Source organism: Aspergillus brunneoviolaceus, assembly GCF_003184695.1.
Source record: "Aspergillus brunneoviolaceus CBS 621.78 unplaced genomic scaffold BO95scaffold_2, whole genome shotgun sequence".
Lineage (NCBI taxonomy): Eukaryota > Fungi > Ascomycota > Eurotiomycetes > Eurotiales > Aspergillaceae > Aspergillus > Aspergillus brunneoviolaceus.
In genome coordinates, this window is record NW_020290732.1 from 566,985 (window position 1) to 593,135 (window position 26,151).

A 26,151-nucleotide genomic window follows, 5' to 3' on the forward strand; every position below is an offset into this window, starting at 1 on the left:
GTGAGATATATTGTGGGAAAGAAAAAACAAATGCACAAAACATACAACAGAAGGGATTCGCTGGTGGTCACCCACCCAACTACTAACCTCCCGGCGTGTGGCTTAAGTACGGCTGAGCGGACGGGAAGCCCTGTTTTCCACACCCTGTGGTCGTATGTGCTCAGTTTTAAAAGGCTAAAGCTTGTATCCCACCCCGCAACAGGGGTTTTACCACGCCATTACTTGAAAACCGACTGTTGCTCAGCCCCATCCTTCATATACTGTACTTGACTGCACACTTAATGCTTCAGGCCGAAACTGAGTGTCATCGCCCAACCCTAACAACAACATGAAAAATATCATGGGCCTGTTCCACCCATCCAACCAACAAGGGCCCCAGGGCTTCTCTGTTAGTAGCGTTGATGAATGATGAATGCCAGAGGCAGAAGGGTAAACAGCAGAGGGAATGAGAGCAATAATAAAACCAAGTGTACAGCTATTTTGAGTGTTTTACGCTGCTGGGGGAGATTATGCGTAAGGAGATTAGCTATGATCAAATTAGATGGCACGGCGGCAGGCATAGTCCATCGCTTACTTAACCCAGAAAAAGAAATATACATGAAAGATAACTTCACCGACGAAGGCTTAGACATGGCTCTACAACTGACACTTGATTGGAGCAAAGTGACAGGGATTATTACCCACTGATGCAACACAGCCACAGCGCTAGCCTCGAGCAGTCTTTGGCGCCTAATCATCACCACTGAGCCAAAGTTCCACAAATTCTTCTCAAGCAAACTATTCATCGTGAGCAACATAGTGAGAAGCATTCCGAGAATGTCTGCTGCATAGAGTCTCATCCAGAACGCCTTCGATGCCGCAGTGCAGGAGTTCAAAGCAAACCTCAACAACGACGCAGTCTACCAGAAGATCCTCTCCGTTACCTCCATCGATGAAGTCTACGACCTTACCGATCAGCTTCAGGCCGAACAAGGCAGAAAGGGGCACCTGCGACACCTGGCCAAGATCGAGCCTTACCTGAACCGTCTCCGCGACTACGCAGCAGTAATTGAAAACTTTGTCCAAATCAAGCCGGAAATCATGGCCCTGATCTGGGGTCCGATCAAGCTGCTGCTCCAGTGGAGTAGCGTTCTCGCTCAGTCCTTTGATGCAATCCTTCAAATAACGGGCGATATCGGGGTCTTGCTGCCGGAGTTCCAGGATTGCGCGGTCTTGTTCGCGCAGAACAGTCGTATCTATGATCTGATGGTGCTGTTCTTCAAGGATATCCTGGACTTTTACCAGGTGGGGTTGAAATTCTTCACCATGTCGCGTACGTATAAATGGTGGGAGGCTAAAGGATCTGAGCTCAAATGTGATGCTAATTCCCGATATAGGATGGAAGTATTTTTTCGAGTCTGTCTGGCCTCGTAAGAGAGGCCGTATCAATCTGGTCAAGACTCATATCGAAAGACACTCTTTGCTTATGCGGAATGAAGTACGTCTAGAGCACATTCGCGAGGAACACGAGGCTCGATTGAAGGCCTTGGAGCATTTCAAAGCGGAAGAACGTGCTCAGCGACTACAGCAGTTTCATGTGATCAAAACCGATGTCAATCCGAGGATGTACGATGACAAGCTGAACTGGTGTCATGGTCGCATTTGCGACGGATCGGGCGCATGGCTGCTTAGGGACAAGGCTTTCACCCGTTGGCTGAATTTCTCGGCTGGGACGCCGCCCGTTCTCTGGCTTCAAGGCATTCCAGGTGCCGGTATGTGAACTTCGAAGGCCCCATTGTCTGCCGAAGAGACTGACACCCAGAGATTTTGTGAAGGCAAAACATTTCTTGCCAGCTTAGCTATCGATAAGACACGCACAGTAGCCCACACGGCCTTCGCTTTCCTGAGTCACACATACAGTAGCAGTACCTCAGCTCTGAGCGTGCTGCACTCTTTAATATTCCAGCTCGCAGGACGAAATGAGGATATGCAGGATGTGCTCTGCCATTCCACCCACGACCGCATCCGGAGTGATGTTACTGTTGCTATTGGGCTTCTCAGAGACTTATTGAATTGTGCAGGTCCCGCATTTTTGGTTGTCGATGGTGTGGATGAGATCGAAGAGCCTGAGCGTGGGATTCTCCTCAAGCAGCTTCTAGTCTTGTCGGAAAAGTGCCCCGAAACGCGGGTCTTCATCAGCAGTCGGCGAGAGAGCGACATTGCTGCCATTTTGGAAAAGATATCGGAGTCAATTCGAATTGACAAAAGAAACGAGGAAGGTATTCAGGCATTTATAAGTCAGCAGCTGAGACAGATGTTTGAAAGTCGTGAATTTCCACCCGACGTCCAGACGCAAATTCGCCAATCCATGGAGCCGCTAGCTTCAAAAGCCAATGGTAAGACAGATAATCGACCTGATGTATCAGAAAGGTATTAATATGGGATTGACCCGACCTTAGGAATGTTCTTATATGCCAAGGTTGTCTTGAGCAGTATTGAGCTGCTAGACGACGTCGCGGAGATTTGCGAAGAGCTGAGCCTTCTACCAGAAGATTTGGACAGCGCGTGAGTCTCGTACACGATGCTGCGAATAACTAATGCTCAAGGCTCACATGTGAAACAAACAGCTATGCTCGAATTCTACTTCGGATTAATAATCTACGACCGCCATCTGTCAAGGCAAAAGCCAGAAGAATTCTAGCCTGGGTGGGCTGCTCACCCACGCCGTTGACTTTGCGGGAGATGGAGCAAGCCCTGAGTATTCAGCCCGGCAATTTCAATGCAGGAAGAACATTGAGCGCAGCTCCAAATCTCAACAAGCTATGTGGACCAATAGTTGAGGTTACTGGCGAATACGTACAGTTTGTTCACTTTACGGTAAAAGAGTAAGCACACTGCAATGGTGGCGCTGAACACATAGCTAACCGACTCAAGATATTTCTTTAGCACAGACGTAACCGACCATATCAGTTTGATCGATGGAACTTTCGACTTAGCCACAACCTGCATTACGTATTTCTGTCAGGGATCTCACAATCCTGATGTCGTCAGCGATGACGATCAATTCACCCAGCATCTCATTGAAGGTAGTTATAGGCTGCACTATTATGCGCAAGAGAGATGTTTTGAAGTCCTTCAGATCTACCTACGCTGGTCGAATAATGCGAAGCCCCCCTCGAGCCTTTTTAATTGCCTCAATATGTTGATGGCTACGCTCAGGAATGATCAATTCGCGCTCGCGGCGGATGACGGACGCCTTATAGAAGCTTCATTTCTACATAACTTTGAAGCAGATCACCCAGAACTTTACCAGTTTCTGTACAACATCTATCGATTCCGTTATATGTGCTCACAAGAATCGTATCATCTCAATGAAGGTATGCCCCTTATCGCACAGCTGTTGGCCCGATGTGCAGATGATAATATGTCTAGAAACGAAATGGGTTGATTTCGATCCACTGGTATCATCCCAAGTATCAATTCGGCTTTATCAATACATCGGCAAAGTGCGGTGTACTTCCAGCTCTAACAATGCCGGATGCCAATTCGGACTCCTCGACCGTGTTTTCGGTTTACAGCCCTACAAATGCGGGTATTTAAATTGTCCTCTCCAACGCCGTGGGTTTGAGTCCAACGCCATACAAAAGCGGCATGAAGCCGAACATACTCGTGTTTGGAAATGTCCTGTTTCAGGTTGTGAGTATGCAAGAATTGGATTCTTGTCTGCGAACATGAGAGATCAGCATGCAATCAAAGCTCACCGAAAGCCAAATGATTCGATTGACATTCTTCACGACAGCCATATGTCACCCGAAGACGAGTTTGAATTTATCCTAGATCTAGTCAGGTCTAACGATGTTGAGGCTATCAATTCCCTCGCCCCTACTGAATTGGGGGCGAAACTTGGGTATGTATCCAGCAGCTCTTACAAACTCGGAAAGATACTGGGAAGAATTGGGTCTGCATCAATCGTGGGAGTACTTTTGCCATATGCCGAATCACAGTACATTTATTTGGAAGCTATACTGGCTTCGAATACTGACGTTCTCAACTGGCTAATTGATGCAAAAATAAAAGACAAATATTATGCACATTTACGATTTGTTTGCAGAGAATTCGCACGGTGCGATTCGGCAGAGATGCACGATATTGGCCGCAGATGGTTTGCAATGTCTCGAAATGCAGAATGCCAAGCCCCTCTCAAACTGTACGATGCAGTCATGAGTCAAGATGTGATCGGTGCTACAGCAAGCAAACCGGGCAGAGAGGACTTTTTAGTCTCACTGTGGGATTCGGTTTGGTCATATTTCAGTCAAAGTTGGATTTCACAGGCGTTGAAGAACGTTGCCAAGACAACTTGCTCTCTAAGACTCGGGCAGATCCTGATTCAACATGGAGCCAATGTTAATGGGATTGTCAAAGGTAGCAAGATTTTGGCACTCGAATATGCAACCCGAAGATCTACAGCGAAAAATGCCGAATTTGTCAAGTTTCTTCTGTTTCATGGTGCTGATGCACAGCCCACTTCAACCTCAGTTATTATATCCAACCAGATCGGGGCGAAGGAGATATCTCGTTGGCTTGGGACCTCGTGGGACGAATTGGTGAAACAGGCCAAAGCCCATATAGATGGGAACCTACCCGCTTTTTGAATATGCCACAAGCACGAATTTTCAACGAGGAGCAACGTTTGAATACGAGTTTCACACTAGTCCATGGTCTTGCAAGTATCATAAATGAGGGGATGGTCACAAATCCAATATTGAATAGCCAGGCAGGCAGCACAGAGTGCAAGATAAGTTTCTCATCGAATAACATTCTCATCAATCGCTCATCGGGTCTGCTGATGGTGCCATGCCCAGAAGATCCTGTAGCTTCTGAAACAGATTCAGTCATATGTATCAAGGAAGCACTCTAAAACGATACCCCACATACCTTCCACCGCCTATGGTCAAGATCTGCCTGACGTTGGAACGGAAGCCAACGACTGGTGGATGACTGCTAGCTTGTCTTCCTGGACCCAACGAACGTACTGAAACCCCATCAGCGCGGTTTGAAGAAGGAAAGGTACAGTCTATACATACATCCTCAATGGAGTTGGCAACGAGATATCTTGTGACCGAAACTTCGCGAGACTGGCCTATTCGATGAACTCTGTCAACTGCCTGTGCCTCTAGCATTGGGTTCCAATGAGGCTCCATAATGTGGACGGAGTTGGCTGCTGTCAGGTTGATGCTGTGAATCCTCCGTCAGCCGAATAAGCACGGAAATCGTATACACGTTTCCTCACCCTTCTCCGGCACTGCCAATACTGGCCAGCATCACCGTGCAGCTCTCGTCCCTCGTGAGTCGCTCAAGCGCTAGCCGGCGATCCGTTAAAGTCGACCCTCCATCGAGACGAACATAGTTGTAGTTATTGGAGTGGAGAACCGTAGCTATCAGATCTAGCATCTTGGTCCACTGACTGAAAACCACACTGTTGATCACTTAGTGAATTTGCAATTCTCGTTTGTAAGCGCGGAATTTTCGCGGCCTACCTTTTTACAGGCCTCAGACCTGATTGCGATGTGTCTCGTTGTTCCCTTTCCAAGTTCTTGAGTAATGCTATCGTCTTCGGGGATAAGTCAAAAGAAGACTCGTGACATTCCTCCATCGGCATTTGAGCAGGAGTGTCAGCTGTACATTCCGCAGCATCATACACGCCCCCAGGCTTGGCACTGCCACCAACAGCTTTAACACGAGCCGGTGAGCTTCGATTGTCGGAGGCAAAGTCTTCCTCATTCAAGCCTACACTTTCACAAGATTTGGTAATAACCGCATCTGCATCTCTGTATCGATTGCGCCATAGCTCGAGCGCGGGTTTAGGTAGCAAGCGCTCACCATAACCGCATATTAGCCGCAGGATGTTAATCAGTGCAAGGGTCGTATCTGCACCGGCTTGTTTTCCAGGATCCTGAGCCTCACCAGAGAGCTTCGCTGCCGTCTTGGATGCTTTCGCTTTGAAATAGTCATATATTTCCCGATCTGCGGCCGTCAAGTGAACCAATTCGGTTTTTTCAACCTTTTTCGGCAGCTGAAGGGCGGAATCGAGCGTCTTCTTGGTCCGCCGGAAAGCTGTGGCAGCCACGAGCGCTTGGAGTGTCAGGATATAGCCCGGTTGCTGGCGCTTCACCGGCGATGCAATCCAATAATCAAATGCGGACTTGGTCTCCAGGACCGGCATCTGCATGAAGCTCAAGAGGGCACCATAATCGTCGATAGAGCTTTGGATTGGTGTGCCGGTGAGACACCATCGAACGTGCGCTTTCAGGGAGCTCACTGCCTTGAACACCTGTGAGGACCGGCTTCGGATACGATGTGCTAGGCTGAAGTCAGATCACAACAAGCCCTATATCATATCTTCATCTCAGCCACTTCATCATACGCTTACCTTCATCTAGAACTATGCGATAGAGTCTCTGTGCTTAAACCATCCTTTGTCCGCCAATCCTGGCGTATGGTATCATACGTTGTAATGACAAAATCGTACTCGCGTATCAGGGAAGGTTTGACTTTGCCTCGGTTTGCGCCATGGTATATGAAGTACCGAAGTTGGTTATGTTTGATGTGTCTGGGCCCAAGGTCAGCTGTGAAACAACAACATGCCAAGTGAGCGCCTACGTTTTGATCTGTTTCTCCCAGCCCGGAATAGCTTTGAGTGTCAGTCCCGACTCATTGTAAGCCATGAAGTATTTCAACTTACTGCTCTTCGGTGTAATGATCAGAGTCGCCCGAGGGCTGTCGAGAGGTGATTGTAGACAATCTATGGCATCGAGGGAGCAGCAAAGTAATGATAGAAGACTCAGTGTTTTTCCCAAGCCCATGTCCTGTACATAGGTCAGACACAGTCCCATTGCAGGGTACAAACCACTAACTCACATCCGCAAGGATTCCGCCACGCATCGGTCTAGGGTCTGTGTCGATAGTCCCCGTGATTCTATGCCGGTATCTGCCACCAGTCAGCGGCTATCAGCGATCCTGACCCCCTAGTGCGGCTATTGACGTACTTGTGGCCCTCAATTCCTTCCCAGATGGAAGGGAACTTCAGACCGTCCAGTTTTCCGGACTCCCTTTCCATCATCATTGCTATTGCCACTTCCTGGTGACTGCAATCGAGGAATCAGTGTTCAGCTCGGCTACCAACACGAATATCTCACTTACGGTTTCAGAATCGACGCCAACCTTGGACTGGAGCAAGCTTCATAGAACCCATCATAGGTGCTAGCCGTGTCGAGGATCCGGAATAGCTCACTCTTGACCCCTTCATTCAACCTCTCCAAAACCTGCGAGCCCTGCTCATCGTCGGAAATCCTGAGTTCATCGATTCGAGGCATCTCACCCCCAGGTCGCAGAAGATACTGTGGGTTCACATATAGCAATCTGGGGTCATACTCCACGCTTGTGGGATGTTGCAGGTACATGCCTGCGTCCGATAAGCAGGTCCCGACCGAATCTTTGTCATTGTTACTTCCGTAGACAATAACTCTCAGCTCTGGTTTCTGACATTCCCTAGTCCCAGCTTCTTTATCGATTAGAGCGGCGAACAGTGTGCCGACCAATCTGACACGATTTTGTTTCAGCAGGTCCACTAGCGCAGGCATAACGACGATGCCTGCATACTTCTTCGTATCCGTGAAGGACAATTTGACGACCCCGCCAAGGGTTGTCAAATCGACGCGGGCTGACTTTCGGTTTCGACTTTTTGTCTTTCCGTCGTCCTTGAATGTGGAGGTGGGTTCGAGGATGAGCTAGGGAACGGTCAGCTTGCGACAGGAAATAGATGGAGACAGGCGTTTTTCTGTGTGTACCTCTCCAAAGCAAGTGTCCCATGTCACTGCGTCCGCTGATTGAACGCTTATGACGGGCTCGCTTTGACATTTATTGAGACACGGCCGGTACTGTTCCTCGTCTGCATCACTCGTTGGTTTCTTTGACTTGCCCATGATCTTGGGTTGAAGCTCATCTGTACCCGGACTGGTACCGGATAACTCCATTTTAGTTGCGTTCCAGTTAAAGTCAGGTTTGATCGATAGATCCTGGACGTCAGAATTTCCCGTGAATTCCAGATCGGGGCTAAAATTCTGAAAATCTGCTGGGCCTTGTTCGCACCCCGGCAACTGGTGGGCCAATCGCATGTCCGTTATAGGGTAAGAAACGCCTTGTTGTCCTTACCGACCGATATGATGTTAGCCTGAGCGCAGGAAGTGCTAGAGACAATTCGTTTCTCCCACTCGAGAGACTTACCACTCTGACCCAAGTCCTGCAAAGCTGGAGCATCAAGAGCGCCCTGGCGATCTTCCACGTCCAACCCCAGATTATCCCCCCGCCATGCATTCCAATTGCTGTCCAACATATTGATATCCACCTCGTGCGACGGATGAGATGCCAAGCCTGAGTCCCGGATTAGTGCCCCATACGGATCCTCCACCCGTATCTCCGGATAACCCTGTTGTGGCCAAATCGAGCCGCCCACGTTACACCCGAAAGGGTCTGGAAGGTCATCAAACGGCTGCTCTCCGAAACAGTCGCCATTTGGAGTAGTGATAGCATGAGTGAGACTCTCTGCGGGCGTCTCGGAGCAAGCCCGCTTGCTACTTATGCTGCTCCCATCGTTATCATCGTCATCGTCAGGCAATAGGCGCTTGCTTGCTGGTCGCGACAAAGCCATCGGCACTATCCTCGACAGCTCTCGAAATCTCCGTTTTGCGACCTGCTCCACGTAGTCTGGGGAAATGTTGAGTCGAACTGTAGGAAGTAGGGGCCAGATCTGGCTTTAGTAAAATGCAGGTTCGTTTTCAGCTCAACCGCTGTCTGACGCACCACGCCTGGCGGTGGTCACAGCCACAGCAGGGATCATGCTGACCAGCACACACATACAGGCAACCAATCAGATGGCTGAGCGTCGAGGAAGGGTTGACTGCGCCACGCCCTGGCTGGATGATTGGGACATCGCACTCTTCAATGTTAAAATCAAATAATACTAGATATGACTAACAGTGAATTACTCGGGATCTGTGCCATTCATTTTACTTTTTTGTGTTCACTATTACTTTCAATGCAATGTGTATAAATGTGTTCAAAACCGCCCAGTTGACCGCCCGTGTTGCTTCTTTGGTCTATATTGCCTGTAAGCGGCTTTTTGAAGCTCGAGAATGGACCATGTGGAACGATTTCTCGATTCCTTGGTGGTTGATTATTCGATGAACTAGCTAAGCTCTCAAGGTGGGCAACTCGCTTGGTGCGATCACGTGGCCCGGATTGCCCAGAAACGCCGATATTACGCAACCCCCTCAAACTAAAGAAATCACCATCACTTCAATATAATCTTTTCTTCTTCTTTTGTTCTCTCTTTCTGTTTCTCCTTCTCTTCTTCTTTAATCTCCGCCATCCCAGTGCAATCATGCAACTCCATACCCATTCCAGCTTAAGCACAGCTCTGGATGAGTTCTAGATCTCCTCTATCAACTTGCAGCATTGGAAGAAGACAAGATCATCCGACTAGCAGGCGTACGGCGTCCAGAATCCGCAATCAATGCATCCGCCGCCCGCTCTGCTGGCTTTCCTGATGGAATACTGAAATTTTGGCGGTCGAGTCGGCACCCTCGCTGCCGATTCGGTTCAGGCGGCGCGCGGCACTAGCCGAACCTGCATCACACGCACGTTCTTTTAGGGTTGTAGGAGACGGGGGCAATCTCCACCTGGAGACCCTGTAGGGCCAGTTACCAACCCCCAGGGGGGACCGGGAGATGGAATGCTGGGGCTGCCGAGTGTGGCGGGTAAAGTTTCAGCCGCGGCACCCAACTCGGCAGTGGAATGGCCGTGACCCCCTTATCAGATCGCCCTAAAAGGCTTATCCCCTCCTTGGTCCGGTTCAACCCTGGAATTTCTCGCGGGATCTATGATGGCGGACTCAAAAGAGAAAGTAACGCTGACCACTGGGTCTGTTGATGCCAAGAGCGAACCAATCTCGCAGTCACAGCAGATTGAACCCGGCAGCACGCAGCCACCTAAAAATGAAGCGACCACAGAGCCTGCCTATCCGAAATGGTGAGCAGACCACCCACCACTTCGTTCCAAGTTTACTATTCTGACAGGTCAGGCACTACGTCGCCATTGTGGCAGCCAGCTGCCTCATCATGATGACCACCTGCTCCTTCGTCTTCGCCTTCGGAGTCTACCAATCCCTGTACGAGGAGATGGCAGCGCAGCCCAACACCCCCTTCACGGGCGCTTCGACGGCGCTCATCGATCTCATCGGCACTCTAGCCATCGCGCTCATGTCCATGGCCGGACCCTACGCTACCGCCTGGTCGAAGCAATACTCGCCGCAAGCCGTCATCATCGCCGGTGGCTGGGTTTTTGGGGTGGCCTACATCCTGGCCAGCTTCAGCCGAGCCCTATGGCATTTCGCCCTAACGCAAGGTCTTCTTCTCGGGGTTGGATGCTGTCTTGCCTACGTGCCCACCATGTCCGTGGCCCCGACCTGGTTCAGCGCCCGCCGCGGCCTGGCCATGGGAGTGATCATCTCCGGCACGGGGATAGGCGGCATGATGTGGCCACCGGTCCTGCGGGCGATGATCTCGCACATCGGTTTCCGCAATGCCCTCCGTGTGTCTGGCTGTATTGCCACGACCATCGTAACGGGCGCTGGTGCCGTCCTACGCTGGGAACCACGGTTCCACGCCAACCTGAGAGCCCGGCAGCAGGAGCAACTCACATCCAACCCCAGCAGCACCTCTTCCAGAACGCAGTGGAAGCAGCTCCTCACCGTCCCCCTCGTCGACCGCACCACCGCGTTTTCTGCACGTTTTCTCGCGCAAGCATCCGGCTGCTTCCTGCAATCCGCCGGCTACACGACCCCGCTCTTCTTCTACGTCGCCTTCGCCCAGACCCTGGGCTACAGCACCACCACGGCCGCCACCTTCCTGACGGTGAGCAACGCCTCGAACTTCGTCTCGCGGATCGTGCTCGGCTACCTCGCCGATAAATTCGGCCGGATCAACGCCCTCGCCGCGACCACGCTCGTCAGCGCCGTGGCGGTCTTCGCCTTCTGGCTACCTGCCACGTTTTCTCCAGATGACGGGGTCTCTGAAGCAGCTGCGCGCGGCTGCTTCATCGTGTTCACAGTGCTGTACGGGGCGTTTGCGAGCGCGTACATCTCGCTGTTCCCGGCGTCGTTGGTGGAGGTGTTCGGGGTGGAGAAGTTCACGAGCGTGAACGGGGTGCTGTATCTGATCCGGGGGATGGGGGCGCTGGTGGGCACGCCGTTGGTGGGGCTGTTGATCCCCGAGCGCACGGCGCTGGTCGAGGCCGGGGCGTATCGGCGGGCGGCAGGGACAGTGGGCGCGTTGCTGATGGCGGCGGCTGCGGCGTGTTTTTGGGTAAGGTGGGAGATGAGAGGTAGTGATAGGGGGTGGAGGGTGTAGTTTGTGAGATACTCGGTATAATACGATGAAATGACTGTTCGTGCACATTAGAACGATAGAGATCGATTAACACTAACCTATAATACAGCCCACCATATTATCATAACTAAGGTAGGACTTGGATTGAGGTTGCCAGGAAGCTGAAAGAAAGGGGGGTCTGGAAGTTCTCCCCCAGATAGCCACCTCCCCACCCCATGGCAGATATTATCCCCAATGAACCACCACAGACTGACCCAACCCCCATAATCCCATCTGCATCACCATAGAAAGCTAACCCATAACCCCAAACAAGCACGAAGACACCACCATCCCCAGCACGACCCACCCGCCCATCGAAACCTTGTGTCCGACCACCGCCGCACTCTTATCAGAGGTACTCGTGCTACTCGCCGCACTGCCCGTGCTGGAGCCTGTCTTCCCTGCTTTGCCGGTTTCGGTGGACGAGACCTTCGCTGTCGCGCTGGCTGTGAGGTTCCCGCTGCAGAAGGCCTCGGTCACGGCGCCGTTGTCCTGGAGACAGCTCAGAAGGGTCTTGACGGTCTGGTCCTGCGCCAGGCAGTACAGGCCGCAGTCGTTGTCGTATTTGGTGACGGTCGCGGGGGAGCAGCATTTGTCCATAACGGAGGAGAAATTACCGGAGTTGGGGAGGGCGCAGGCTGCGTCTTGGACGGGGAGGACGTAGAGGTTGCCCGTGCAGGTGGCGGCCGCGGCGGAGCCGGTGGTGGTTGCGGTGGTGGTTGCGGTGGAGGTGGACATTTTGGTTGCGGTTTTTCTGGGGGTGAGGCTATTTATTTTGGTTTCAAGGTATTGGCAAGGTAAGCGAGTGCGTGTGTTCGTGTTTGTAACGACTGATTGTTGTCACTACTGCTGTAACGTAATCGGTATGGTAGATCAACGACCGTGTGTTCAAGCCGACGGATGAACGAGTAAGGAGAAATAAGGTGCAGGAAACAGGAGAGTTGAAATCCGCAGGCAGGGAAGAAAGACAGCGGATTAAATACCCTTATCCTTACAGCAGTGATCAATCACCCCATAAAACTTGATCTCCCCACCATTCACTACTGCGCCCCACCCGCTGACCCTATATTTATCCACAACCTGCCGTCATTGGGCCCGGGCCACGTCAATCCCTGCTATTTTCGGGGTCCCGCGGCCACAACCTTGGAACAACTATCTGTGTGACCCCGGATCGACTCTGCTGGTGTCTCACCATTGTGTTGGCCTTTTTTGTTTTTATTCTTGAGGGGTGCGGTTAAGTCACTCGGTTCAGTTGGATTAGGATTTCATCGTCGGCTGTTAATCTACTATGTGTACATTATTATCTTTGATTTTAGGTTTAGTCTATGTTGACCATGGTCTGCTACCGGGCCTTTGTCCACTTCTAACCGTTCACCTGTGTGAGTTGTCTTACTAATTGTACTCGAATTATCTTCTTTGTGCTCTCCTACCAGTATCCCCAGTCTTCAAGCTTTGTATATTCAGCTGTTCTATTGGCACATCAGCAAACTCATCATGATGAATACTGCGTTTGACATCTTAGAGCAGCCATTTAGGGTATTTTTCAAGCTAATCAGACTGTTTATACTGATTAGATGTTCCTCAATATATTTACTTCTGCTATTCTTCTCAACTACTGCTTAGTATTGTAACAGGAGTGCTTCGGAACATGGCTGACGGGGACGTTTAATATTAAGCAGGATATGAACATGTACATATTTTGCGGGGTGTTAGCGAGACTAGTGGACAAAACGCGGATTGCGAGCGTGATCCTGAGGCCGGACCGTGGCGGGGCAGAAAGCCCCTTTAGAAAGTAAATCTCTTTATCTAGTACATACAAAGACACGTATTCGCATCTTTGCCACAGATCTAGGTGGTATTTCTATGAGAAGATTATCTGATATCTATTCTATCAAAGTCAACCCAATTTACATATAGAAGCTTATTTTACCGACTCGATTGCTTATTTGTACAACTAGATATGAACAAGGTCAGAGGTGACCGTTAATGGGGAGATTGATCCAAAATTCTGTAATTTTACACCAGTCCAGAATCAATCACTACAGGTCTATCTTTGAGTTCACGGTTCGGACCCGCTGTGAGCGGAGGGGGCTGTGGACGGACATGGTAATAAACATCAACATGCTGTCGCCTACAGGCATGCTGCGACTGTGCCCAAGACTCAGCAAGCGGGCTGGTCGCTTAAAATATCCAGCGGTTACTCTCTAGGCATCTGGCCGCGGACCAGACCACGAGGCTGCCTGCGCAGGTGCGTCTTTCACGATAAATGATTATGCATAACAGCATGCTCATGGGCACGCGTGTGATTGTGGCACCCCGCAAAGTAATGCTTGCAGGGCGGGAATACTCGCAAGAAGGGAAGTATCAGATGATTGCGGTCTGTCAATTCTGTTGCGTCAAATCGTTGGGCGTAAGATGTCCCCTTGACCAGAGATCTGCGACCTAGTACCGCTGGCTGTTAAATGCAGACACTCTGCTGACGTCGACCACAGCCTGTTTTCATATCAGAATCGCGTTGCAGGACGAGGTGAGAAATGTTGGCTTGCGGATCGCCAGCTGAGGAACTCGAACAAACAGGTTTTGTTGCTTATGGAGGATTAGTGTTTACTGTGTCGCAGGCTAGGAAAATGTACAGAGCCCAGTAGAGTGCAAAGTCTTCGGGCAGGAGTTGTGCTGTACCTCCGCGTCAAACTGGAAGCTCGGGCACATGTAAGTAACATAGGATCTCTGGTCGAGAAAACCAACCCTTTTCCCTTAACCCCGAACCCCACCGGATGGGGAGTCCAATTCCAGAACGTGCAAATTCTCCAATATGCCAAGGCTGTCCGAAACTAAAGGTATTGACCGAATCTCGCCCATATGTAATCATCCACTTATTTCGTACAAGATTATGCTCATACATACAACTCATACACCCCTCGTGCTCGTAAATCTTCATTGATATGGATTGAGCCGGTTCCACACTGAACGATTAGGAGCTCCGTTGAGGTATTGCGGCACCTTGAACGTTCAGTTTCGGTAGGCCTGCTCCTGCTGCAGTTGTTGAACTTCAAAGCTAGTCTCGTCGCCCGTGGTCTCTAGACAGTCCCGCGCACTGCTTGGTTAACTTGTGTCCCTTGAGGGCCACAGCTGTCAATGCGTGCTTAATACTTGCATGTATTCTCGAATTTCTCTAAAGTGGCGATTCCGGACTTTTTGGCACCCTATCTAGTTTGATCCGAGTAATTCTCCAAAGTGCCAAGCCACGGGATACCCCTCATTTCCCTCCGCAGCACTCGGTATTTCAATCATGTCAACGGCCTCCGGCCAAAGTGATTGCAGACAAAACCGCTTCAATCTACCAGGGCATCAGTTGCTCAACCACATACAATCATGACAGCGCCCAGTCCCGTCGACGCACCACTTCACATCCTCGAACTCCTCGCCGACCTCCACCAGAGGTCCCTGGACCAAGAGGCTCTCCTCTCCAAAACCGGCAAGGTCTTTTCCTCGAGCATCCTGAGCGAGCTCCAAGATCAGGACCCTACCATCACCACCACCCCAGCGAACCCCAAAGAGCAGTTTGACCGCCTCATGCTCGACAAATTCATCGCTCTGGACCAAGATAAATGTCAATTCACCTACCAACTGGTCACTGCAATGGGCGCCACGAACATCGTCGAAGCCGGGACCAGCTTCGGCGTCAGCACGATCTATCTGGCCCTGGCAGTTGCTAAGACTACTTCCCGGACTGGAAAACCCGGCATAGTGATCGCTACCGAGAAGGAGGCATCCAAAGCGGCGGCTGCACGGGGGTACTGGGCGCAGTGTGGCCCCGAGGTGGAGCGGCACATCGATTTGCGCGAGGGGGACCTGTTGGAAACATTGAAGGACGGATTGCCGGAGGAGATCGATCTATTGCTTCTTGATAGTAAGTTCATCTGTATCAAACCCTAGGGAACAGGTTCGCTGACATGGGACTCCTCAAAGTCTGGTCTGCGCTGGCCTTGCCAACGCTGCAAACGGTCTTGCCTCGTCTGCGTCGCGGTGCAGTGGTGCTCACCGATAACACCATCTCGGGAGCCAAAGGATATGCCGATCTGCTGGCATTCTTGCGGTCCTCTGAAAATGGCTTCCAGAATATGACGCTGCCGTTCTCCAATGGCTTTGAGATGAGTGTTTACTTACCGTAATTGGAGCTGTCGTTGTCCAGGGTGTATTTACTATAACTGTAGAACCTCAGGGCTGAGTAACGACAATACAGCTTCTGAACAGTTGACTATAAGTTATCGTATTGTAACATTGTACGACACGGAGTAATATTCAGAGAAGGCGGCTTAGTAAGGCGGGCGGCATGTCTAAATTCCTACTGGAGAGAATTAAATTGTCGCTGCGGTTGAACTTCATCACTTGACGATCTCTCCCAATGTCAGCGGCGAAGAAGCTCAGGCTTAGATCCGCTGGGCATAGACCAGACCCTGGTGAGGCCAGGGAAGAGTCGGCGGATCGACGAGAACAAGAACAGAAAAGAGCGTTTCGATGTCGGTTCTGTGCCAAGGATTTTCTCCGCAACGAGCACTTACGGAGACACGAACGACTCCGTATGGGATCTATCTCTTTACCCCAGCATTTTAGAACTGACTCACAGGTCAACAGATACTAAAGAAAAACCGTTTCGCTGCATCAGCTGTACTGAGGCATTCACCCGCCGGTATGTGCTCGTCTTCCACGTCAGGACAATCAACACTGAGATAACGCCACAGCGACCTGCTGGCCCGTCATACTCGAATGTCCCATAACGTCTCCCCAAATGGTGGCAATGCTCAGACTTCAGATAGCCTTGTCACGCCTGCCACTACGCGTGATACTAACCCATCGGGACCGGTGGCCAATGTAGACAGCAGGGCTCCTGTGCTGGATGGCTCTTCCCCAGCCTTCACAACTCCAGACAGCGGTTCTACGCTACCCCGAGGAATGCTAGAGCCCCCCCTTACCTCCAATTCTTCGTTGATCGATCCCCTCCTAATAACGACGACGGGGACACCACTCAGCACGCTGCATACAGCATGGCCAGAACCAACCAGCAATTTCGGGGACTTTGCTTTCTTCATCGACAGTATGGCGATGCCGTACGGAAACATGAACCCAGCGCTATCGATAGAGCAACCTATCTTGTCCTTCTCATCAACTTCGCTCTTCTCCGATGTCCCCCAGACTCAATCGTCGCAGCCGAACGCCGATATGCCCCAGCCTGTGGAGGCCGATCCACCAGCGCCGCGTTTGTTTGATGACTTCACCTCCACGCTCCCCTCCTTCGACCCTCCTCCTAAGTCCAGTGCGGAGCCATGGAAAGTCACTCAGGAAGTCTGGGATCATTTTCTCACGCAGATCCAGAGCTTTGCGGCGCTACTTCCTCCGCAATTCTTTCTTCCATCCCGCCACACGATGACCCGCTATATCACCACTTACTTCACCGGCTTTCACCGACACCTACCCTTTGTCCATATCCCGTCGTTCTCGCCCATCAAGTGCCCAGTGGAGCTGGTGTTAGCCATGGCGACTATTGGCGCGCAGTCAGCCTTCGATCACGCCAACGCCATCATGTTTTATCGGACCTCCCTGGCCATCGTCCAGGAGCGGCTGCACCGTAGAAAGACCCAGCGACGGGATCAGTGTTTTCCTGCGCCAGCAAGTCAGCCTACTGAGCCACAAACGAGTCCAATCGACCCGCTACCTCCTGCACAAACGCTACTCATACTCATGGCGATGGCAACCTGGGGCAACTCTCACGCCATCTTCAACGAAGCTGTCGGATTGCAAAATACTCTCGCCAACTACATCCGCGATGAAAAGCTATTGGCGCCCCCGCCTCCACAAGACCCATCGTGGGCTTCCTGGGTCCAAGCCGAAGGCATGAATCGCACCATCACCATAATCTTCTGCTTCTTTGTCTTCCACACCATTGTGTATGACACCCCGCCCGCGATCCTGAACTGCGAACTCCAAACCCGTCTCCCCTGCCGTGAGTCTGCGTGGGAAGCCCCCACCCAGGCAGACTGGATCGAAGCCCGCAAGAGCCTATCTGCAGAGCCCACCTTCCAATCCGCATTCTCCCGCCTCTTCACCGAGCAGCAGCCCACCTCCAGCTTAACGCCTTACTACTCGCTCGGCGGATACACACTAATCCTCGCCATAATCCAACACATCTACTTCCTTCGCGCCACCAATCACCACCGGCAGCAGAGCGAAGGCTGCCTCAGCCCCAGCAGGACAACAACGATACCCCCGCCAGCCATTGCGGCCGTCGAGCAGGCCCTCAAAAACTGGCAGCTGGGCTGGTCCCGCGACCCGGAATCGTTCCTGGGGCCCGGCGGACCCAGCGGGCCGATCTCCTTCAACGCGACCGCGCTCCTCCGCATGGCGTACATCCGGTTGAGCATCGACGTGGGGCCGTGGCGCGCCCTTACCGCCCACGATCCCCGTGAGATTGCGGCGTCGATGTACGCTTATTACCGCGGGCACTACCACCGCGCCGTCCACCACCGGCTCACCCGCACGGTCCTCTACTCCGCCCACGCCCTCAGCATTCCCGTCAAGATCGGCGTGAACATCGTGGCGCGGAACCAGGCGTTCGCGTGGTCGCTCCAGCATGCGCTCTGCGCGCTCGAGTGCGCTTTTGTCATGAGTCAGTGGTTGATGGCGATGGAGACGCGGCGGCGGCGACGGGATTCCAACCCGACGCTCAATTTGGCCGATGAGGAGCGTGATGAGCAGGTTCCGAGAGATCGAGGCAATAATAATCATCAGGAGAGGGAGGAGGAGGAGCGGTTACTGGCGTACATCAAGGACATGGTGGCGGAAGCGGATCCCACCGGCGAAATGGCGGCGAGTGGGGGTCGCAGCAGTTCCCCGCAGGTGGATCTCTGCATTCACGTCCTCAAAATCTGGCACAAGCTGTTGAGTGGAGACGCGGTGTGGGATGTAGTCCGCTTGATTGGACGAGTGTTGGAGGCCTATTGGAGGATTCTGGAGGGAGAGACTACCTAGTACCCAGCATCGGGGGTGGGGTTCCGAGGGAGCACCTGTCCGTAGTCCGAGGATGGCTCGTCAGTCTGCGCATGTATACTGAGTAGAGGAGGCGATGATCATTTACCCATCTGGATGGGCTCTCATCATACCCCTTTCACTCAAATAGTGAAAGAATCGAGATTTTTCATGGTTTGCATTGGCAAGATATAGACATGCTTGGCCATCGGTGCAGGCAGTGCTACATTGCATCCAGAATCGATCAACAACCGATCGCTGACCCCGTTGCATTACAGGGTCATCGCATTGCCAGCGTGTGACAAGGAAGCATCGAAGTCCCCAATCCACCCTTTAGCTCTGCGTATACAGATCTCCTCGCACATACTTGAGACCCGTATCGCAGCCCACAGTCACCACCGTTTTCCCGGCCCTAATTCCTTGGCCAGCTGCAGCGCGGCGACCACGTTCAGCCCAGAAGAGGTACCCAGGAGAAGACCTTCCTCCCTCGCCAGCCGTCGACACATGGCACGTCCCTCGGCTTCGTCGATGGCCCGGGCCTCATCATACCAATCCCGGTTGAGCAGAGGCGGGGGGAAGCCAATACCGATCCCCTCCACCGAATGTTCCCCGCCATGACCCTGGGTCAACGCCGGTGCCGAGGCCGGCTCCAGGACCGCGACACGACACCCCGGCCACCGCTGCTTCAGCGTCCTTCCGACCCCCATCACCATGCCGGCCCCGCCGATCGCCCCGCAGAAGGCGTCAATCGGCCCCGGAATCTGCGCCAGCACCTCGCGCCCCAGCGCCTCGTAGCCCGGGAAGACGTCGGGATTGCTGAACTGATCAGCATAGTAGTAGTCGTGCCCGTCGCCCTGGGCAGCGATCTGCCGCGCTCGCTCGCGCATGGCGGGGATCAGCCGCGGGGTGATCTTGCCGGTCCCGCTGGGCACGAGGTCGAGATCCGCCCCGAACGCGGTCATGGTGTTGAGCTTCTCCGGCGCAAATGCATCCGACGAGACCACCCGGAAGGCGTAGCCCTTGACGGCACAGACAAACGCCAGCGAGGATCCCGTGCTACCACCCGTCGCTTCTACGACGGTCATCCCGCGCCGCAGATCCCCGCGCCGCTCCGCTTCCTCGATCACCGACAGCGCCATGCGATCCTTGTACGACCCCGTGGGATTCAGGCTCTCCAGCTTCACGAAGACCCGGGCGCTGTCGGGAGGGACCACGTGCGTCAGTTCAACACATGGCGTGTTACCAATCGCGCCCAGGGCACTGGTGGTACTAGGTCGAACGGACATGTCGTGGCACAGAAGGGAATGACTGACGATGCGATGCGTAAGGAGCAGAGAAAAGGGAGAGGGTTAGAGACGGAGGAATTGATGGTACCAGATGATTGGAACTTCGGTGCAAAAATCTATTGAGCTTGTTTTCGTGTCATTTCATCAGGTGGACCACTATGTTGGTGCGTTAATTGCATGGGCTTTATGTGTACTGTACAGACTCCGGGCTGCCTCTAATGATCGAGAGCGAATTGGGGTTCCGCGATATCAAGAAAGCGCTTCTCCAAAATGCCAAGCCAGCCCTACCGTGGACACCGACCATCTTACAGTACGTATCTGACTCTTCGCAATTCAGGTAACGGTAAAGGAAAAATAGTATCGCCCTCGTCATGCCCAATGCAAGAGTCTTTTTCCCTTTGAAATCTATAACATGTGTCGCTGGGTGGAGTGAACCATGGCCATCACCCGCCCGGTACAGTACAGCACAGTACAGGCCGATGACCGTCGGGGAGCAAGGGTCGAATTCCGGAGACGGGTCAATTGACATGATGTATAAATCCTCGTCTCTTCCGTTGGAGTATTCAGCTGGATCTGGCCAGAACAGCAAGATTGCAGAATAAAGCACAGACTGTTGCAGAAGATTGTGTTAATTCCAATTTAGATTCGTCCGCGGCTGTACTACCTCAAGAATATGACCGACTTGTCGGAAAATGGACAGGTACAGCCTCCGTCCATCGAGAGCCCTAAGAGGAACTACTCCCGTCGGTACGTCACGCCCTCCAGCCAGGGACCCCCAGCTTGGCATTGGACTAATCCTCGTTAGCCACTACATTTTGATTGTATTGTCCGGATTTATGCTCAACTTCACCGCGTGTGGGGTTGTCTTCGCCTACGGTGTGTACCAGGCCGAGTATGAGGCCATGGCTACTCGCCCAGGCACTCCGTTCACCGGAGCCTCCTCCGCCGAGATCACCTTGATCGGCAGCCTGTCCTCGGCCATGATGAAACTCAGTGCGCCCTTTGTCGTCGCATGGTGCAAGTGTTTCAGTCCCCGCATCGTCGTATACGTGGGGGGGCTCGTCTTCGGGGTGGCGAACATTCTCGCCAGCTTTGGGACCGCGTCCTGACACTTTCAGCTCTCGCAGGGGCTTCTTCTTGGCATCGGCAGCTGTCTCTCGTACATGCCTTCAATGATTGTTCCACCGACATGGTTCTCCGAACGCCGCGGCCTCGCCCTGGGCATCATCTCCGCCGGCACCGGCATCGGGGGCCTGGTGTTCGCCCCCGTGATTCAGGCCTGTATCTCCGCCCTCGGCTTCCGGAATACCCTCCGCCTGGTCGGCTGCCTGTCGACCTTACTGATCTGTGCCTCGGGCGCCGTACTGTACTGGGAGCCCCGGACAGCAGGCCGTCTGCGGGAGGAAGCCGCATCGAAGTCGCTGCTGACTCGACTGTGCCGGGTGCCCCTGCCGCCCTGGGCCCTGGTCCGATCGCGCAAGTTCGTCGCGCAGCTGCTCAACGCGGCGTTCCAGAGCGCGGCCTATTACACCCCGGTGTACTATATCTCCTCGTACAGACAGACGTTGGGCTACAGCGAGTCCGAGGGCGCCAACTGGACCTCGCTGAGCAACGCGTGCAATGCGATCGGCAAGGTCGCCGTGGGATATCTGGCCGACTACCTGGGGCGTCTGAACTCCTTTTTCGGGGTCACGCTGCTGAGCGCGGTGGGCGCGGTGGGTCTCTGGATCCCGAGTACGTTGCTGGGAGGGTCCTCGCCGCACGAGCTGCCGGCGGCGCGGGCCTGCTTCATCGTGTTCACCGTGCTCTACGGCCTGTTTGCGAGTGCCTACATTGGGCTGTTCTCCCCGGCCCTGGTGGAACTCTTCGGCCTCGAGGAAATGCCCCGCATCACCGGCATCATGTACATGGTGCAGGGCGCCGCCGGGTTGGTCGGCACCCCCGTGGCGGGGCTCCTGGTCCGCACGTCCCACGGTGAGACCACCACCCCGCGCAGCTACTTGGATATGGCGATCTTTGTCGGCGCTCTGATGGTGGCATCCACCCTGGCTGTCGCCTGGGTGCGAGTGGAGCAAGAATTCGATCGGGTTCGTGGGCGTCGTTCGTGGGTATGGAAGCTCTAGAGTTGACTCCGGGGGGGGGGGGGGGGGGTATAGGACAATGTTTATGGCCTTTTCGGGGCCTCGGCCGGGGAATCGAGGTAGCCTTTGTGGCCGCGAGACAGGTAGCAAACGAAGATGGCTCAACTAATTCGCTCTGGCGCTGTTCTTCGGTGGACTATAGGTCGAGTAGACCGTAGCGATGCTTATCGCCCTGACGGCTGCTCTTGGGCACCGCGGACACGTGGACTGACGCGTTCCGACAAGCAATGCGGATTGCTGGTACTCTTAGCTATCGGGCATGCCCCCTCCTCCAGCTAGTCCTTCCACCATTGGGCTTTGTACGCGTAACACACTATAGATAGATAGAATCACCACATCAAATAGAGCACAGAGACACTGGGTGTGCAATTAAAAGCAGGAAGAATTAAGTTATACTTTCGCACTTGATACTGAAGCGCCGTTCGGCTATGGATAAGCACTGGTGCCAAGGTCCTGTCACTACTAATTATTCCAGGTGTAAGGAGAATAAGCATAGGTTGGAACTCCATCAAAACTGTCTAAATGCTTTATCATAGCACGGTCTATCTCTAGTAGGATCCCAGAAGCAAATAATAATGGGAAGTATAAGATAGATATCAGAAAGGGATTATATACTAAAGGGGTAATATTATCGGTGTGAGGTCAATACCAGCTCTTCTAACAGCTGCATTATTAGCGCTAACTTTGGATTTCCCATTCTAGGCTCAGGACCCCCATTATGCAAGTAAATCTAGTAACTTCTTCAGCCAGGCAGGTCTTCTACAGGCAGCAGACTTGATATCGGTACTGGGTACAAGAATGGAGGACCTCCCAAAAATAGCGGGAACCTAGGCCCCATTAAGTAGACCTGCTGGATCGCCGGTCTCACTATCTGTAGAGCTTGGCTTTTTTAGTATCAAGCTTTTAGGGTTTATACAGGCTACTTATAGCTGGTGATATACAGTAAAAGTACTTCGACCGGAGAATGACGCCAAAGGGCCCGAGTCCCACTTTCTACATAGTACCCGTTATAATTGGCTATCTCGTCTACATTTGCTGGTTTCCACTGCTCTGATTCGTGGTGACCTCTGCTGATTAATGCCCTGCTTATGTGAGCTGTCTCCACTCCTTCCTTCCTTTCAGAGTACAAACACACATCATGGATGATCCGACTGCACTTCACTTACTTCATCTTCTACTTAATTTGATCGACATGGTCCCCGTTTGATCCGTCCCTGCCCCTTTACTGAAGGTCCCCTCGAGGCTCAAAGCACTGTACGGCTTTTCTGGATCTAGGAATCTTGTATGTAGCCGAAATGTGCCAGCCTGCACGATCTGCACCCAAGCCAGTGCCTCGCGTGCATGGCCACGGGCACTAAAACCCGCTTTATGAGCCCAATCGAAACCAACCACAGTGATTGGATCTGGGGGGAAAGACCCCTGTCACGCCAGCTTGCAAGGCCAAGTGCTTGGCTGTCATATTTAAAAGAACCAGATCTCGCGCAATCATCCATCAATCGACCCCTTGTCAAATCCCAACTCTGAGCATGGAGTCACAGATCGAGACAAAGAGCCCATCGAAATCCCAGAAAAGGACGTTCTCGAAGAGATCCCGCACTGGGTGTCGGACCTGTCGGTGAGTACCTATTGCCTAGTGGTCTGCCTTGGACTTGACAGACTGGCTGGGATTGGCTAAAGGATCTTGAATGCACAGAGCTCGCCGTGTCAAATGCGACGAATCTCCTGGTGCATGCAGCAACTGCACAAGCACCGGTCGCACTTGCGCATATGACATGCAACGGCTTCCCCCAGGAGGTGGGCGTAAGAGAAATACAACCAAAATCGTCATATTGTCGGCTCCTAACAGCGCATCGGCCACCATCCGCGCCGCTATCGCAGCCAAGTTCCAGTGGACGGTGACCTCTGATGAGAGCCGCTGTCTCTCCTTCTTCCAGCACCGGTCTGTCCCGCAACTCGTGGGCTACTTCGACTCGCCTCTGTGGCGGGAACTGATTCTGCGGTTGTCCTGCACCGAACCTGCAGTGTACCATGCGGTCGTTGCACTCGGGGCAGTGAACCAGGCCAATGAGATGGCAGGTCGGACTCCAAGGCCCGGACAGCAGCAGCACCTTCTGCGGAATGCCTGGTACGGCTTCGCGCTGGAACAGTCCTCCCGTTCATTTGCCCTCATCCATAAGAGACGCACGTCACACGACCCGCAGCTTCAAGAAGTCATTCTGGTTTGCTGTTTGCTTTTTATTATTTGCGAGTTACTGCGTGGAAACGTCACCGAGGCCACCTGCCACCTGCAAGGAGGTCTGCGTATCCTGCATTCGATGAATATCGAGCGCGGCTCATCGGGGTTGGAACTCAGCTGCGGGGGAGTGGACGAGTGTGTCGTGGAGTCCTTCATGAACTTTCAGGAAGGGTCAATCTACCATGGTCTGAAGGAGCCCCTGCGTTTCGACAGCGAGTTCGTCTATGATCGACCCTACGAGGCCTACCTCCAGCCCTTCCAGAGCCTCTCCTACGCGCGCAGGGCCTTCCGGCCCCTCCAGCACACCGGCTTCGAGCTGATCGCGACGTGCATGTCGGCATCCGAAGCCGACATCGCGAGCAATTACGCCACGATCCACTTGCAGCAGCACCGACTGATCGCCCTGCTGACACGGTACCTGCAGGCGCTGGACGATTTCTGCCTCCGCACCTTCGGAACCACCTCCTTCACCTGCCCCGTCATGGCCGCGAGCCGGGACGCCGCGCGCCGCAAGGACTTCCGCGAGGTCGAGCTGACGCGGCTCACCTGCCTCGCGCTGCTCCTGGGGCTGAAGACCGCGACGTACAGCAAGCAGCAGCCACCGATGCCCGACCGGCACCTCTGCGAGCGGCGGAGCCTGCTGGCCGCGGCGCAGACCGTCATGCGCAAGTTCGACGGCCCGGACCGCCGCCCCGCCTTCGCGCCCAGCAGCACCGTCGTCGCCGCCGTGTACATCGCCGCCCACGTCTGCCCGGACCACGCCTTCTACTGCCTCGCCAGCGACCTGCTGCACTCTTGGAGCGCCGAGGAGGGCTTCATGAGCTCCACCAGGAACGCCAAGATTCTGGACGAGTCGCTCAAGCTGTACCTGTCCCAAATGTGGCGCAGCGCCGCCCCCTTGCCGGACGGTGTGACCTTCTCCACGGACGCGACGGGCTGCCAGGTCACAGCCCACCTGGCGTACCGCGCGGATGGGGTCGAGAAGCGGCGCTCCATGGTCCTCGAGAGGGATGAGTCTCTCGTGGCGGAGCTGCGGGCCATCGACAACTCCCAGGACTGGGTGTGTTCGCGCGCGTTGGGGTTGCTGGAGCGGAGAAGTTACCTGTGAGGGTTGAGCGTGTTTCGGCCACAACCTCGCTAGGATTTCGGGCCAACATATGTGTACATATTCGAAGGGTGCCCCTGGCGCGTGCCCTTGGCGTGATGGAAAAATCAATCTTGCAGATGTTCATTCACTGCGCTGCGCTCATGTGTCATGGTGCATGAATCTATGGTTCATCCCGGCTGAATCATCCCTGTGAATCTTCTTGTAACCGGATTTCCGACATCCAGAGTTAGTGGGTAGTCCCAATTGACTATGCGCGTGACGCCCGGGTGTTTCCATGATAAACCTAACAAAGTAGGCTGGTTGAGCTGTGCTAAATTGTTTTGCAGCCTAGGGTGGCAGGAAGCACGGTCCGGGCTAGGGAGCTAGATCACCTGGACTCAGCTGGGGCGGCGAGGTATATAAGTCCTTCTTGCCCTTTCTATTCTCATTGCTCAACATTACCAGTGCTACCGCCACATAGTGCTCCCCCTCTAAGATGTAAGAGCTGTGAGCACGAAGGCCAGACTGCGCAGCTATCTCTCTTTCTTCTAATCAGACGGGGGACCCTATTTGTTTAATGTGTTCTCGGTATGACCAGCCTCTGGTGTCTATTATACGTCACACTGCAGATAAATCAAGGCTTTCCAAGGAAAACGTTGCACGACTTCTCAGTCGCTTATCCTGTGCGGCCGGCATGTTTGATTAATACTGTACGATTCTCAGCTCTGGAACCTGCGTGGCTGCTGTCGCACTGCAGATGGTTCATGTATCCACTGTACTCGAGGGACGATCTACGTCGACTTTATCTCAAACAACTCTCAATGAAGTCAACCAGTCTACATCGTCACGGCTGGTGCGGACTTCGTGGCTGCCGTCGTTGCGAATCGCCTACTCTCACCAGATTGGCATAAAAGCA

At 53.3% G+C, this 26,151-nt stretch overlaps 9 protein-coding genes across 9 annotated transcripts; 6 read left to right on the plus strand and 3 right to left on the minus strand.

The window, feature by feature from the left end:
* Positions 1-328: 328 nt before the first annotated feature.
* Positions 329-4,631, plus strand: BO95DRAFT_449004 (uncharacterized protein; the record flags this gene model as incomplete). The annotated part of the gene is made up of 8 exons (XM_025587920.1): positions 329-388; positions 832-1,312; positions 1,377-1,751; positions 1,815-2,375; positions 2,439-2,544; positions 2,607-2,864; positions 2,914-3,356; positions 3,412-4,631. 8 exons carry the CDS (start codon positions 329-331, stop codon positions 4,629-4,631), a joined length of 3,504 nt encoding a protein of 1,167 aa, XP_025447709.1.
* Positions 4,632-4,802: 171 nt separating this feature from the next.
* BO95DRAFT_458543 (DEAD/DEAH box helicase) lies at positions 4,803-8,875 on the minus strand (the record flags this gene model as incomplete). Its single annotated transcript, XM_025588561.1, has 13 exons — positions 4,803-4,856; positions 5,064-5,214; positions 5,270-5,455; positions 5,517-6,339; positions 6,450-6,589; positions 6,640-6,670; positions 6,722-6,845; positions 6,898-6,967; positions 7,026-7,124; positions 7,180-7,766; positions 7,827-8,185; positions 8,263-8,763; positions 8,839-8,875. The coding sequence occupies 13 exons, from the start codon at positions 8,873-8,875 to the stop codon at positions 4,803-4,805; spliced, it is 3,162 nt and encodes a 1,053-aa protein (XP_025447710.1).
* A 1,187-nt stretch (positions 8,876-10,062) lies between these two features.
* On the plus strand, positions 10,063-11,444 carry BO95DRAFT_427010 (MFS general substrate transporter; the record flags this gene model as incomplete). Its single annotated transcript, XM_025584775.1, has 2 exons — positions 10,063-10,065; positions 10,113-11,444. The coding sequence occupies 2 exons, from the start codon at positions 10,063-10,065 to the stop codon at positions 11,442-11,444; spliced, it is 1,335 nt and encodes a 444-aa protein (XP_025447711.1).
* Positions 11,445-11,789: 345 nt separating this feature from the next.
* BO95DRAFT_328882 (uncharacterized protein) lies at positions 11,790-12,188 on the minus strand (the record flags this gene model as incomplete). The annotated part of the gene is made up of 1 exon (XM_025581891.1): positions 11,790-12,188. A coding segment is annotated over one exon (399 nt), but the record flags the coding sequence as incomplete, so codon positions are not given.
* A 2,579-nt stretch (positions 12,189-14,767) lies between these two features.
* BO95DRAFT_510247 (O-methyltransferase) lies at positions 14,768-15,719 on the plus strand. The gene is made up of 2 exons (XM_025591334.1): positions 14,768-15,372; positions 15,432-15,719. Exons 1-2 carry the CDS (start codon positions 14,835-14,837, stop codon positions 15,632-15,634), a joined length of 741 nt encoding a protein of 246 aa, XP_025447713.1. The 5' UTR covers positions 14,768-14,834; the 3' UTR covers positions 15,635-15,719.
* A 510-nt stretch (positions 15,720-16,229) lies between these two features.
* Positions 16,230-18,582, plus strand: BO95DRAFT_469958 (uncharacterized protein; the record flags this gene model as incomplete). The annotated part of the gene is made up of 2 exons (XM_025589485.1): positions 16,230-16,447; positions 16,493-18,582. The coding sequence occupies 2 exons, from the start codon at positions 16,230-16,232 to the stop codon at positions 18,486-18,488; spliced, it is 2,214 nt and encodes a 737-aa protein (XP_025447714.1). The 3' UTR covers positions 18,489-18,582.
* A 295-nt stretch (positions 18,583-18,877) lies between these two features.
* BO95DRAFT_478167 (PLP-dependent cysteine synthase family protein) lies at positions 18,878-19,771 on the minus strand (the record flags this gene model as incomplete). Its single annotated transcript, XM_025590019.1, has 1 exon — positions 18,878-19,771. The coding sequence occupies one exon, from the start codon at positions 19,769-19,771 to the stop codon at positions 18,878-18,880; it is 894 nt and encodes a 297-aa protein (XP_025447715.1).
* Positions 19,772-20,444: 673 nt separating this feature from the next.
* On the plus strand, positions 20,445-21,894 carry BO95DRAFT_469960 (MFS general substrate transporter; the record flags this gene model as incomplete). Its single annotated transcript, XM_025589486.1, has 4 exons — positions 20,445-20,518; positions 20,577-20,841; positions 20,890-21,052; positions 21,158-21,894. The coding sequence occupies 4 exons, from the start codon at positions 20,445-20,447 to the stop codon at positions 21,892-21,894; spliced, it is 1,239 nt and encodes a 412-aa protein (XP_025447716.1).
* A 1,532-nt stretch (positions 21,895-23,426) lies between these two features.
* BO95DRAFT_403124 (Zn(II)2Cys6 transcription factor) lies at positions 23,427-25,346 on the plus strand. Its single transcript, XM_025583912.1, has 2 exons — positions 23,427-23,527; positions 23,606-25,346. Exons 1-2 carry the CDS (start codon positions 23,439-23,441, stop codon positions 25,254-25,256), a joined length of 1,740 nt encoding a protein of 579 aa, XP_025447717.1. The 5' UTR covers positions 23,427-23,438; the 3' UTR covers positions 25,257-25,346.
* Positions 25,347-26,151: the final 805 nt, after the last annotated feature.